Source organism: Caretta caretta, chromosome 19 (genome assembly GCF_965140235.1).
Source record: "Caretta caretta isolate rCarCar2 chromosome 19, rCarCar1.hap1, whole genome shotgun sequence".
NCBI classification, from domain to species: Eukaryota; Metazoa; Chordata; order Testudines; family Cheloniidae; genus Caretta; species Caretta caretta.
This window is the reverse complement of record NC_134224.1, coordinates 68989-84438: the sequence shown is the minus strand read 5'-3', so window position 1 is coordinate 84438 and position 15450 is coordinate 68989. Positions and strand designations below refer to the sequence as shown.

Genomic DNA, 15450 nt, shown 5'->3' with positions numbered 1-15450 from the left:
AGAGGAGGAGGGAATGGAGTGATTGGGGCAGGGCTTTGGGGAATGGGCAGGGCAGATCCTGGGCTGCCCTTAGATTCAAAAAGTGATCTTGGGCATAAAAAAAAGTTGGAGACCACTGATCTAGGCCATCCTTGAGAGGAGTTTGTCTAACCTGCTCTTAAAAATCTCCAAGGATGGAGATTCCACAACTTCCCTAGGCAATTCATGTAGTTGTAAGATGATTGCCAACATATTGCATGAAATGTTTCAAGATATTTATATCCAAAAAAAGTCAAGACAGTAAACTTCTGATGAAGCCCTTTATTCAGGTAAGTATCCAAAAGGTGAAAGCATTCCTATTCACCACGCTTCTCTTCTGGAGGTGGTTCATACTGAGACAGCTGTAGAATTTAAAAAAAAAAAAAAAAAGTGTGATTTTGTTAGCTGTAGAATGTTAAAAAAGCCCTGATGGCATATTTTACCCCCAACAGGAGAGAGGAGTAGTTGTTTTATAGCAAGCTTTATTCTACAAAATCTAATTTGCTACTGAATACTTAGGTCCCCTTATTTTCAAAGACTACAAACATGCCTGGTAAACCTTTTTTCTGTGGGGGTGCGGGAGAAGGGAGGGAACAATGCATTGTGCAAAGATGCAGCTATGAGAGAGAGAGGCTTTTAAAGGTGCACGGCACGATTTTCAAAAGTTCTTAAGTGACTTATAGAGTCAGGAAATTTCAGCACACAAGATCTATTAAATGCTTTTGACAGTTTTTCCCACTGACAAATATTTAATTTCTTACTTTAAAGAAGAGAGGGTTTTACATTGTGATTGCCCAATACTGGCCATCTTGAGTTAGTTTTGGGCAGAATGAGCGTCCTACATTCTTGTATGCTGTACTGAAATATGCTGGAGTAAAATAGTCTGACTGCCACCACTAGAATTGGGATTAGCTATTCATGAGACTATTCCAAGTTTAAAATAGAGGACAAACCTACCATCAGAACCTTAGATCAAAACTTCACACTGATTTAGTGATAATTTGGCCACTTAAAATACACACTGAATTCTACAGTTATAGATGCATAGGTATAAAAATTAGGTAGCTGAAGACGAAGTAGATTTCACCAGACCCTTTGAAAAGAATCCCAGACATAGGGAAGGTTATGAAAGTAAATATTAGAATATCTGGAATCTGCCATTCAGTTTTAAATTTTGCATTTAAAATGTTTCTCATTTATGGGTTAGAAATTCCAAGTCTGATCGAAATATTCATCTGGCATTTACAAATAATGTTGGATTAAACTTATCACAGTGTGCTGCCAGCAACAGCTGCTGAAACAGTGCTCCATGTCTTTTGCATACCAAGCTAGCTACAAAATAAAACTTCTGGACTGTATGAGTGGATCTTAGTCAAGTTTTGCTTTTCAGTTAATTACATGTACTTTCTTCAGATTAGCAGGTTTTCCCCTGTGCACAGAGGTCTTTACACAGGCACCCAACTGAAAAGGGAAACTTGCTAGTTACTTAAACTCGCTACAGTACTTAATGGAAAGGGAAAATAAATGTTTCCTCTTTAATGCTCTGCATGCTAAAAGACTAATGAAAGAAACTGATTAGAACATGATTTTGCTCCACAATCCTCTCATGTAAAGTTGTTCTGCTGCCATTCAGAAACCCAACAAAACTCAAAGATCCAGGGGAATGGGTGACTGTGCAGGACAAAAAAAGACAGATGGAACAAAAGAGGTAAAGTGCATAAAAAGCAGATGGGAGGGGAGAAGGGAAAGTACTAATCAATAAGGAGAAAAATTTCAGAGATACAGAGGGAGGAGAGATACAAGGAAATGAGAGCAGAAAAATTGTTGGTCCTAATGGCACTCTGAATCATTCCTGATTTCCCCAACAAACTTGGTTACTGCCGAGGGCAGCCTCTTGCACCTTTTCACAGAGTTGTGGCATATGGCCCAAAACTTTGTAACTAGCCCACACACTAAGGTATAATTCAGCCCTCATTACCAAATGAGTTTATCAGATCTCTTAGACCACTTTCATAGGAAAGTCCCCCTTCTGCTAAAGTCAGATTACTCTCATTTTAAGCCATCTGAGACCAAAAAAATGCCTGCCAGCTGCAATAAACTACATCCATGCTCCTCCTACAACCCATCTAATTTTTTCCCCTCAAGGAAGCACTCCCATTTTAACCCAAGCCAGGACCATTTAGATAAGCATGGCAGCTTGACTCAGCAGAATGTTCAAGTCAAATACTTATAGCCTTTTTACTGTAAAACAAATGTGGACAAGAGTGATCAAGTGGATATAATGTACTTGAACTTTCAGAAAGCCTCTGACCTGGTCCCTTACCAAAGGCTCTTAAGCAAACTACGCAGTCATGGGATAAGAGGAAAGGTCCTCTCATGGATCAGCAACTGGTTAAAAGACAGATAACTAAGAGCAGGAATAAATGGCTAGTTTTCAGAATGGAGAGAGGTAAATAGTGGCATCCTCCTCCCCTCCCCTCCCCTGATGAGTCCTGGGACCAGTGCTGTTCAACATATTCATCAATGATTTGGAAAAAGGAGTAAACAGTGAGGCAGCAACATTTGCGTGATACAAAATTAGTCACGATAGTTAAGTCCAAAGTCAACTGTGAAGAGTTACAAAGGCCTCTCACAAAACTGGGTGAGTGGGCAACAAAATGGCACATGACATTCAAAGTTGATAAATACAAAGTAATGCACACTGGAAAACATAATCCCAACTATACATACAAAACCATGGGGTCCAAATTAGCTGCCACTCGAGAAAGATCCTCCAGTTATTGTGGATAGGTCTCTGAAAATATCACTCAATGTGCAGCAGCAGTAAAAAAAAAAAAAAAAAGACACAAAAACAAAAAACCCTAACAGAATACTAGGAACCATTAGAAAAGAGAAAAATAAGACAGAAAATATCATACCACCACTATATAAATCCATGGTACACCCAGACCTTGAATACTGTTACAGTTCTAGTTGCCCTATCTCAAAGAAGATACAAGAAAAAAATAGAAAAAGCAACAAAAATGGTTAAGGGTATGGGACAGCTTTCATATGAAGAGAGATTAAGACGACTGGGATTGTTCAGCTTGGAAAAGAGACAACTAAGGGGGGATATGATAGAGGTCTATAAAATCATGAATGGTGTGGAGAAAGTGAATTGAGAAGTATTATTTACCCCTTCACATAACATAAGAACCAGGGGTCACCTGATGAAACTAATAGGCAAGAGATTTAAAACAAACCAAAGGAAGTACTTCTTCATACAAAACACAGTCAACCTGTGGAACTTGTTGCCACGGGATGTTGTGAAGGCCAAAAGTACAACTAGGTTAAAAAAAGAATTCAATAAGTTGATGGAGAATAGGTCCATCAATGGCTATTAGCCAATGGTCAGGGATGTAACCCCATGCTCTGGATGTCCCTAAGCCCCCAACTGCCTGATGCTGGGACTGGACAACAGGGTATGGGTCATTTGATAATTTCTCTGTTCATTTCCTTTGAGGCATCTGGCATTGGCCACTGTCAGAAGACAAGATACTGGGCTAGATGGACCACTGGCCTGACCTAGCGTGGCCATTCTTATGCATATATGTCTTGACAGCAAATTTAACGGAGAGATCATTAAATCTGACCAATGAGTTTATTGTTAAGTAGGTGTTTTCTGGACCAATTAATGGACAAATAGTGCCTTTGTTCTATCGTGGAACTACCACTGATAATATATGGTGTGTACTAAGATAGCAGCTTGCAGGCTTCAGGCTTCTTTGTGGGCAGTCCCATAATCCATGCAAAAAAGCTTGCATGATCAAAAGCTGTAGAAGGTAAAACATAGTATGTAGTAACTAGTCATTTGGTAAGTAAAGTTAGTGTAGAAAACAGCGTCACTGCATGGGAAAAAGTATGTCACACACTTTCAGGACCAGCACTGTTTCTGCCCCTCTTTTATGTGGCTATTTGCATGTGTAGTTATGGATCTGTATAACTATGGTAACTGTACAATGAATTATTTGAAAAATCTGTCTCAAATATAATTTGGTTTAAGAACAGATACCCTACTTAGATAGCTGAGAGGTGCAGGCAGTCTGTATACCCAAAACAATGACTCTGCCTTAGTTTACACTCAGGATCCATTCAGAAGGTTTTCAGAGTCAGAGAACTAGAGGTATTTTAAACTAGAGTTAAATGTTTTATTTTGCATACACATAAATGCCTCCAGTGGGTCAGATCTTGCAAGGTGTTGATCCCATTGACCTAATAGGACTCTTCCACCTTGAATTTATTTTCTGTAAGAAGCTTTTTCAGTTAGCATCTTTAAAATGTTGTAATCTGTTTGGGAAGTATCATCTAGATTGATTTTTACACCATTTTTTAAGAAGTTAATTCTATAGTTTCCACTCAATTTTACTTGAATTTGGTACTTGTAATGGTTTCCCATGGCTTTTAAAGAAAGTTAAGAAAAAGAAACTGAGTGGTTAGTCATATTAAAACACGAAAAGTGTTCTTTTCAAATGAGTGGCCCCCCCACCAAGAGCCTATCAGGCTTTCCCCTTGTTCTGAGACTTGCACAAAGTGACACTGCATTATCACTGATGAATGTTGACTACTGATACAGTAACGAATACCAGTGATTTTTTTTCCACTGAATGCATCCAATGAAGTGAGCTGTAGCTCACAAAAGCTTATGCTCAAAAAATTTAAGTCTCTAAGGTGCCACAAGTACTCTTTCTTTTTGCTAATACCACTGTATTTTTCTTTTACATTTTAAGAAGATACAGCAATGGAGACTCAAATATTTACCTTTGCTTTTAGTTTTTTGTTTTCTTCCAACACAGCTTCATATTTTTCTTTCATCTCTGCCACTTCCAGGCGAAGGGCCTCTACTTCTGGATTTTCTGGAGCTGCAGCTCCTATATGATGCTTCAGAAAGCTAATAAAAGTTAAGTGTTTCTTCACTTAAAAATGATAGCCTGAATCTGAATAAACTACAACGCTGGTAGAGCAAGACATAAGGGCAGACTGACAGGATACACCAGATATGTCAGTTAAGAAAAAAGCCAAACAGAATTGTTTTAAAGAAGATGGCAACATGGCTGTCTGCAGGCCTTTAAAACACAATGAAGGAGAACAGCAAGGTTTACTTAGCTTGTAAAGAAGATTGAGAAGGGCACTGTTACAAAATAGTATAAAGTAAAAGCTGAAAGATGTTCCTTTTACCCTCTCCCACAACATAAGAACAAGGGAATACTAAACTGTAAGGCAGAAAATTTGACAGTAAACACTTGTGTAGTAAGCCCTCATAATTCACTGAGGCAGAGGTCAAAGAGGAAGCCCAGCAAGATTAAGAAGAACTAGATAGTTGTCAGTAATAAACAGCAGTTATGCAAAATACACTGTTCCAAACTAAGCAGTACACCTGCAAATAAAAGGAAGGCATTCCTATGCAAATAGCCTTATAGAAAATGTTTAATACCAAAAGGAAGGCAAAAGTCTATTAAAAACACAAGCCACTGCCAAAAAAACCAACCAACCAAGATACTGGGTTAGATAAGCCAAAAGCCTCAGGCTGTTGGTAGTAAGGACTTGTATCATGCAAGAGCTAAATTTCCAGTTCTCTATTGTACTTGGTTGACTGAGTGCCATTTCCCCAAAATTGCTGCTGTTCTTATTTAATATGGAAATAAAATATTTTGTTTACTTTATATAATATGGAGACAAACGAGTATCTGCCTTGGACTATGCTTCCATCTTTTGCCTCACATGTGTCTGAAATCAATTCACAGAAGGAAGAAAAAGGATACTCCAGTGCACTATTTGGTTTCTCTGGCTCTTCATATAGGGCTACCAACACTGTAAATAAAAAGCATCCAACAGTTAAAAGCAGAAAACACCTCAAATGGTTCAATTTCTGAAATGTGCACCAGTAGTCAAAGGTAATACATATGAGACTTAAAAAGGATTACTTCCAGATTAGTATTCTAAAGGTGATGTTTCACGAATTTAAACATTCACACACAAAGTTAACTTTTATTATAGTCAAAAATTAGGACAATGAACACGTATTCGTGATTATGCCGAGTATTACTGAGAGACTCCTGTGCATCCAACATAAGCTTTGACTACAGTTATACAGCTGGAATTCTTTTGAATACGCTTTTTTTCAACAATTCTTTAATGAACTGTAAAGCTAAATGTTTGCACTAAATTCTGCACTTACATAAACACAAACATTACAAGTAACTTTCAAGCAGTTATATTTTTCTATAAACTGATCAAATACATACCTATTTAATAATAGTTCCAGGATATATACATTCTCTACCAGTAAAGTAGTTGCCTACTATCATATCTGTCACTTATAATAAAGGTAATCAAAAGTAATCTACACTAAAGCTTAAAATCAACATAAATTATGTTGCTCAGGGAGTGAATTAGCCACCCCCGAGCAACATAACTTATGCCAATTTATGTGCTGGTGTGGACAGCACTCTGTTGGCCAGAGAGCTTCTCCTACTGACATAACTACCACCACTTCTGAGGGCTGCAGTAATTAAGCCAACAGGAGACCTCTCTCCCATCATCTTAGAGCAGCTACACTAGAGACCTTACTAAGCCCTCTAGTGTAGCCAAGGACAGAATCTTCTTTACTAAGTTTGAAAAACTCAATATTCTCCTCCATCACCAGGCCTCCTTTACTGGGGGATCAGGGGGAACTAACAAATCGCAACCACCTGCTGCTTTGCTTCTAAAGTGGAAGCAAGAATCCTAAATGGTGTCTCAAGAATGCAGTTGCACTCTTACAGTCGCACACTTGGCTCCTCCATCACCCATCTATAGGTTGTTCTCATCTCCAGGGGCACTCAGAGTCTTACATTGAGTATGGTACTCAATAACTAATATTTTGAGTTAACACAGATGTGCACCAAAGACAGCCACCAGGCACGAACTTCTGAAGTATTCACTGTTCAACACTTTGACGACTGAATCCTCAAAAGAGCCTGAGCCATCAGTTCTCCTGTTGATTAATTCATACTTAGATTTCTGGACTTGGAATGAAGCCAAAATGAATACCATTTATCACGGTCAGTATGTCCACACTTGGTTTTTTTGTTTTTAAATTATTCCCAGTCACAGACCAGAATATCACTGTCATAGGTACCAAGTTAATGTATTGTCAAGTAAGCCAACACATCTTAACTTGCTAGCCTGGACAGTCCCAACACTTGTTCATGTAATTTTGGACTCCAAAACTTCCCTTCCAGGACAACTGTATTAGCTAGTAGAGTTCACTATCAGTTAACTGAAGAGTAGCTACATAATTTTAGACTAGTTTGTTAGTGAACAACAGCAGCTTTAGAGCCACCACATGGAGCACACCGATTTACCTAAAAGTGGCAAAAAGACTGACTTCACATTAAAAAAAAAACTGCATGTGGAGTGAAGTGTCCTCCACACTCTAAATATGTATTCACCATGGAAGTGAGTAAAAGTAAGCTGATCTGCACTCATACCACGTTTCTTAAACGAAACGACGGAATGTATGTGCAATTTAGCTCCATTCCAAAACATTCACTATAATCTGAAACTTGGTACAAATGGTAGAATATACCTACCAAAGTGAGATACCAGTATTGAGTGTCCAACTGCTCCATTTTACAGAATAGTTTTGACCTAAAAGCTATGGCAGCACTTCATAAAGCAATTAAACAGAGATTACTTGCTTTCATTTTCATTCAAGGAGAAAATATAAGCTAACTAGAAATAGATAAAACAAATGTTAATTTTTTTGTTTCTAATATGGTATTAAAGAATGGAAAGCTATGAGAACACTTTATATAATACGCTTTGAATTAGTGTATATATCCCATTCAAAAAGAACAAGAATGTTAAGGTTGCACGGTTTAACTTGCAACCTTGACTGTCTGCTTGTGAAAACGTATTATGATGCAGTCTTTAATTACACAACAGAGTATTCCTGAAACTCAAGATACCGTATTTTTTCTACAAGCTTAAGTATGCACATGTAACATTTTGTGATACGTTTTCATTTGCATAATGCCTATTTTCTCTCTGACAGACTTTTGCTATGCACCACTATATTTGCATAGTCTTTTTCACTAGGCACTTATGACAAAAATGAGAGGGGAGAAGCATCAGGACTAAATTTGCCATTACAGATACAAAAAAAAACCCCCAAACAAAACAAACCCATGCATGATTTATAGACTGAGGAAGTGGATATTTATGCAATTACAAAACTAAAAAGTACAGAGAGAATTAAATATTTCTCTTGAGTGCTATATATATTTTGCTTGACTTTCTTAGATTGTGAGCTATACACATAGGGACCTTTGATGAGGGCAGAATAAAAACCAACACAGAATTTCTACTGAAGTTGTCAGATTTTCTGTGTTTGTTCAATATTTAACCCAGTGGCACCCCAATCCAGATATGGGGATTTGGGTACTTTCACAACACAGATTATAGCCAGCACTGGTAATTAGACCTGTGGGTAAGGTTGCTTAATACTTTCCACTGAGACCCCCTGTTTGTAGTTACAGGTTTCAGAGTAGCAGCCGTGTTAGTCTGTATTCGCAAAAAGAAAAGGAGTACTTGTGGCACCTTAGAGACTAACCAATTTATTTGAGCATAAGCTTTCGTGAGCTACAGCATCCGATGAAGTGAGCTTTAGCTCACGAAAGCTTATGCTCAAATAAATTGGTTAGTCTCTAAGGTGCCACAAGTACTCCTTTTGTTTATAGTTACTTTTAACTTTATGGACCATTGGACTGAAATTTTACTTACATGCCATGTGCATGCCTCATGCCGAAATTTTTGGAAAGTTGTACCCAACAGTTCAGCTGTTTCCAAGAATGAGATTAAGGCAAAAAAGTTGTTTTGCCCATGTTAAAAATTCTTACAGTCATTTGACTAAGAATCTCTAGTGCCTCTGTGTGTCGCGCATGGATGGCCTTGGTGTCAGGAGTATGTCTTTTGCCATCCACATTACAAGTCTGCCCAAATTACAGAGAACCAAGAAATTGCTCAGCAGAGGTGTGTTACACTTGTTGGCTAAATTTCTCCAAAATTCAGTCTGCTCTGAGCCTGCTTCACCTGTAATTGCAATTGCTCCTCCTAGTTGCGGGGGGGCCTTATGTGGACTCTCTCCTGTGCTCTCTATTCTGCACTTGCTACACCCAGGCAACATGACTATATAAAATAATTAAGCAATCCATCTGAAAACATCTAGAAGATAATAAGGTCATCAGTGACAGTCAACATGGATTTGTCAAAAAAAAAATTAGGTCAAACCAACCTGATAACTTGATTTAACAGGGTAACAAGCCTTGTGTATAGAGGGGGAAGCAGCAGCATAAGTGGTATATTTTGAATTTAGTAAAGCTTTTGATATGGTCTCATATGACCTTCTCATAAACAAACTAGGGAAATACAACCTAGATGGACCTCCAACATTTTTACGCACAAGATCACTTTTCGAATTTAAGATCAACCCAGGATCTACCCTGCCCCTTCCCCAAGGCCCCACCCTGTTCACTCCATTCCCCCCTCCCTCCATCACTTGCTCACCCTCACTCACTTTCACCAGGCTGGAGCAGGGGGTTGGGGTGCAGGAGGGGGTGCAGGCTCTGGGCTGAGCGGTTCAGAGTGTGGGAGGGGGCTCTGGGCTGAGCTTGGGGCAGAGGTGCAGGAGTGAGGGGTGCAAGCTCTGGGAAGGAGTTTGGGTGCAGGGGTCATATGGTCACAATGTACCTAAACTCAGACTCCACTGGACATTTTAGGAGTTGTACCTTTTATTAGTGTCATTTGTGGTTATAGATCCAAAATCCTTCAGACAGTATCACAAATCAGTAACATTCTCAACTGTGGGGTGTGCATTGGTTGAGTCTGGGGCAAGGGTGCAAGAATGTGGGGTTCAAGCTCTGGGAGGGAGTTTGGTGCAGGAGGGGGCTCCAGACTGGGGCAGGGGGTTGGGGATACAGGAGGGGGTGCGAGGTGTAGGCTCCAGCTGGGAGACGCTTAGCACAGGCGGCTCCCAGTCGGCAGCACAGCGGGGCCTGCCTGTCATGGCCCCATACTGCTCCCAGAAGCAGCTAGCTGCTGGCACATCTGTACAGCCCCAGGCCGCGGGGGGGGGCCGCAGTGGCTGCGGGGGCAGGCAGCGCACAGACACCCGCACCCCAGAGGCCACAGAGACATGCCAGCAGCCAGCTGCTTCCAGGAGTGGCATGGGGCCACGGCAGGCAGGCACACAGCCTGCCTGAGTCCCACTGTGCAAGATTGAACTTGGCTCCTTGACTGATTCACCTGGAGCAGCACTAGGGTGAGCTCGGAGGGATTCGGGGCCATTCAGTCAGGATCGGAGGTGACTTTTAGTGGCCCAGGGATGGTGATCGAGTAGCAGAGGCTCCAGGATTGACGAGTCAATCGCGATCGATGGGTTGGTGACCACTGATTTAGATAATGGCATAGACAGTACATTTAGAAAGTCTGTAGACAATACCAAGCTGGGAGAGGTTGCAAGTGCTTTGGATAGGATTAAAATTCAAAATGATCTGGACAAACTGGAGAAATGGTCTGAAGTAAATAGGATGAAATTCAATAAAGACAAATGAGAAGTACTCCACTTAGGAAGAAACAGAACAATCAGTTGCACACATACAAAATGGGAAATGACTGCCTAGGAAAGAGTACTGCAGAAAGGGATCTAGGGGTCATAGTGGATCACAAGCTAAATGGTCAACAGTGTAACATTGTTGCAAAAAAAAAACAAAAAAACACCTGAACATCATTTTGGAATGTATTAGCAGGAGTGTTGTAAGCAAGACACAAGTAGTAATTCTTCCACTCTACTCTGCACTGATTAGGCCTCAACTGGAGTGTCAAATTCTGGGCGCCACATTTCAGGAAGGATGTGAACAAATTGGAGAGAATCCAGAGAAGACTGACAAAAATGATTAAAGGTCTAGCAAACATGAACTATGAGGGAAGATTGAAAAAAATTGAGTTTGTTTAGTCCAGAAAAGAGAAGACCGAGAGGGGACATGATAAGTCCTCACCTCAGTCCCTGGAAAAATCATGGAGCAGGTCCTCAAGGAATCAATTCTGAAGCATTTAGAGGAGAGGAATGGGATCAGGAACAGTCAGCATGGATTCACCAAGGGCAAGTCATGCCTGACTAATCTAATTGCCTTCTAGGACGAGATAACTGGCTCTGTGGATGAGGGGAAAGCAGCAGACATGTTATTCCTTGACTTTAGCAAAATTTTTGACACAGTCTCCCACAGTATTCTTGCCAGCAAGTTAAAGTAGTATGAGCTGGATGAATGGACTATGAAGTGGATAGAAAGCTGGCTAGATTGTCAGGCTCAACGGATTGTGATCAATGGCTCCATGTCTAGTTGGAAGCCAGTATCAAGCAGAGTGCCCCAAGGGTCGGTCCTGGGGCCAGTTTTGTTCAATATCTTCATTAATGATCTGGAGGATGGCGTGGATTGCACCCTCAGCAAGTTTGCAGATGACACTAAACTGGGAGGAGAGGTAGATACGCTGGAGGGTAGGGATAGGATACAGAGGGATTGGGCCAAAAGAAATCTGATGAGGTTCATCAAGGACAAGTGCAGAGTCCTGCATTTAGGACGGAAGAATCCCATGCACCGCTACAGACTAGGGACCAAATGGCTCGGCAGCAGTTCTGCAGAAAAGGACCTAGGGGTTACAGTGGATGAGAAGCTGGATACGAGTCAACAGTGTGCCCTTGTTGCCAAGGCCAATGGCATTTTGGGATGTATAAGTAGGGGCATTGCCAGCAGATCGAGGGACATGATCGTTCCCCTCTATTCGACATTGGTGAGGCCTCATCTGGAGTACTGCGTCCAGTTTTGGGCCCCACACTACAAGAAGGATGTGGAAAAATTGGAAAGCTTCCAGCGGAGGGCAACAAAAATGATTAAGGGACTGGAACACATGACTTATGAGGAGAGGCTGATGGAACTGGGATTGTTTAGTCTGTGAAAGAGAAGAATGAGGGGGGATTTGATAGCTGCTTTCAACTACCTGAAACGGGGTTCCAAAGAGGATGGCTCTAGACTGTTCTCAGTGGTAGCAGATGACAGAATGAGGAGTAATGGTCTCAAGTTGCAGAAGTGTCAGGATTAAGGCTGCTTGTGCCCCTTTTTTGCATGTGCATGACACTCTTTAGTTACATGATCACATACTTTTCCCCTCCTACAGGACTTCTGCCTCATTCAGTGCACCAGAAATCAAACCGAACTGTGTAGTGAATGAGGCTTTTGTCTAAAAAGAACTCTGCCTCCTTTGTTGTAGAGGCTGGATGTTGTGTAGCAAATAAAGCAGAGAATTACAGGGAGAAAAAGGATAATCTCCTGGTTACAGACCTTGAATGCCCCCCTGAAGAACTGCATTTTATCCCTGCTTCTGCAATGCTGAACAAGCCACTTAAACCAAAATTCACAGGTGCCCACTGTGTGGAGTGAGTACCAGGGATCAGGAGCCAAGGGGTCAGAATTGCAGAAGTAGGGTGTGCTCAACACTACAACTGAAATCAAGTGGAACTCTGCTTTGAACATATAAAGTGCTACAGAAATATTAAGTACTCTGACAAAATAAGGCCTCAAGTATCTTAAGTCTTGACCCACAGGATTTCCAACAATGGCTGCTGGCCACCTGCCACTCCTGGCCGGCGAGGGTCGGGGGACAGCAGCTGCTAGAGAAAGGGCCCTGCAACCACCTGGCGTAGGCACAAGGGCAAGAGAACACGGACCTTCGCCCCCCGCGCGGGGCAGGGGCGACATTTCCCTTCCCGCGCGCTGGGGGCAGCGGCTCGGGGCTATTTACCTTTGGTGAGCGTGTCCAGCACCCCGGATTTCTCCAGGTAGCGGCGGAACTGCTCTCGCTTAGAGTCCGCGGCCTGAGGGAAGGATGGGAACAACGTTAGCGCGGGGCAGGGCGGTCCGGGGTCGGCGAGCCGCCTTCGCCGGGCCTGTCTGAAGGGCGCAGAGGCAGCCGGCGGGATACCGAGACTCCCCGATGTGGGGAAAGGGAACAAGAGAGGGTGGTGGGTTCCGGGAAGAAATCGCAGTCCCGCACCTTGTAATGCGCCATCCCAACCCTCTCTGCACCGAGCTGCACCCCCTCCGCTATGACGACTGCGCCGCGCTTGCGCCCTGTGTCTTTTACCGGCGGGAGGGGAAGACACGCAGCGTCCTATCAGTTACCATGGAGACCGGCAACGCTGGCACACAGCCCCGCCCCGCCCCTCCTCCAACTTCTTTTTGGCATCCTGCCTTGGGCCTTTCCGCGAGCTGTATCTCCTCCCCTCAGGCCGTGTCCAGCCCCTTTTCCCGCCTTCCCACTTCAGGCCGTGCCCAACCCCCTTCTCCCGCCTTCCCACCTAAGGCCGTGCCCAACCCCCTTCTCCCGCCGCCCGCCTAGCCCACGGCCCACCTAGCCCGTGCCCAGCCCCAGCCCCCTTCTCCCGCCTTCCCACCTCAGGCCATGCCCAGCCCCCTTCTTCCGCCGCCCGCCTAGCCCCCAGCCCCCTTCTCCCGCCTTCCCACCTCAGGCCATGCCCAGCCCCCTTCTCCGGCCTAGCCCTTCCCCCCTTCTCCCGCCTTCCCACCTCAGGCCGTGCCCAGCGCCCTTCTCCCGCGCCCGCCTAGCCTCCAGTCCCCTTCCCACCTCAGGCCCTGCCGAGCCCCCTTCTCCCGCCGCCCGCCTGGCCCCTACCTTCTTCTCCCGCCTTCCCACCTGAGGCCCTGGCTAGCTCCCTTCTCTTGCCTTCCCTTCCCTCAGAACATGCCCAGCACAGCTGCCTCCCGCCGAAGCCGTTCCCACCCAGCTGCCCGCGTGTTAGCCACTCCACGCCGCGACCACCCTGCTTTTTATCCATGTGGGGCGCTGTGCTCACGGTGCCCCGTGGTTACGCTTGGAGCAGGAATGCTAGGTGCCGCCCAGTGTAAAAGTAAGTGCTGGGACACGGCGTCATACAGATTGCTGCACAGCCTCGCTGGCTCTGCTACTACACCGTATGTAAGTCACTACAGTGGCCAGGGTCTGACAAATTCTCGGTGCTACTCAGTATCACTGCCACTGTCGCCGCGGGGGAGGGCGCATGTTATATATGCCCGCCGGCCGCCACTACGTATCACTGGCATGGCAGGGGAGCAGAAGTTCCTGCCTTGCCTTCTTTAATGCTTCTTCATGATGGGGAGGAAAGCTACAGTACAGTGATCTGAAAAGGAAAAGGCGGCGAGGTCCTGTGTGTTTGCTACGTAGTATCTAACAGACATGCTACTCAGAATATAAACTGCCCACAAGTGGAAAGGGTTTATCTACACAGGGAAATTATTGCAAAATAAGCTAGAGCAGTGGTTCTCAACCAAGGATATGCTTACCCCCTATGGATACACAGAAGTCTTCCAGGGTGTGTCTTTACTTATCTACATCAGTGTTTCTCAACCTGGGGGGGTGTCGATGGATGGATTTAGGGGGGCTGTAAGTAAGGCAATTGCCTGGCACCCCACACCCCAGGGAGGGAGGCCTGTGAAGCTGAGTTATATGATTCAGCCCCAGGCAGTGGATCTCCGGCTTCAGACTTTTGAAAGGGATACAATGGTCGGGAAAGGTTGAGATTAGAACCATTGAGCTACAGTGTGAATTTAAAATGCAGTAGCTATTCCATACTAACTCCCCATGTGGACATTTATTCTTAGGGCCCTACCAAAATCACAGCCATGAAAAACGTGTCACTGGGAAATCTGGTCTTTTATGTGCTTTTACCATATACTATACAGATTTCACATGGGAGACCAGCATTTCTTAAACTGGGGGTCCTGACCCAAGAGGGAGTTGCAGGGGGGTCACAAGTTATTTTAGGGGGTCCCAGTATTGTCATCCTTACTTCTGCACTGCCTTCAAAGCTGGACAGACAGAGAGTGGCGGCTCTTGGCCAGGTGCCCAGCTCTGAAGGCAGCGCCCCACCAGCAGCAGCACAGGAGTAAGTGTGACAATATCATACCATGCCACCCTTACTTGTGCGCTGCTGCCTTCGGAGCTAGGTGGCCGGACGATGGCAGCTGCTGACTGAGGGTCCAGCTCTGCCAGCAACACTGCAGAAGTACGGGTGGCAATACCATACCATGCCATCCTTACTTCTGTGCTGCTGCTGATAGCAGCTCTGCCTTCAGAGCTGGGCTCCTGACCAGCAACTACTGCTCTCCAGCTGCCTAGGTGTGAAGGCAGCGCCACCGTCAGCTGCAGTGCAGAAGTAAGGGTAGCAGTACCACAACCTCCACTGCCATAATCTTGTGACCACCCCCAACTCTTTTTTCGGTAAGGACCCCTACAATTACAAGACTGTGAAATTTCAGATTTAAATAGCTGAAATCATGAAAT

At 44.0% G+C, this 15450-nt stretch overlaps 1 protein-coding gene across 1 annotated transcript; it reads right to left on the bottom strand.

The window, feature by feature from the left end:
• Window positions 1-285: 285 nt before the first annotated feature.
• MYCBP (MYC binding protein) lies at window positions 286-13245 on the bottom strand. Its single transcript, XM_048825580.1, has 5 exons — window positions 13144-13245; window positions 12892-12964; window positions 5817-5865; window positions 4816-4945; window positions 286-380 (listed from the first exon to the last, which is right to left on the bottom strand). The coding sequence occupies exons 1-5, from the start codon at window positions 13156-13158 to the stop codon at window positions 336-338; spliced, it is 312 nt and encodes a 103-aa protein (XP_048681537.1). The 5' UTR covers window positions 13159-13245; the 3' UTR covers window positions 286-335.
• Between the last annotated feature and the right edge of the window lie 2205 nt (window positions 13246-15450).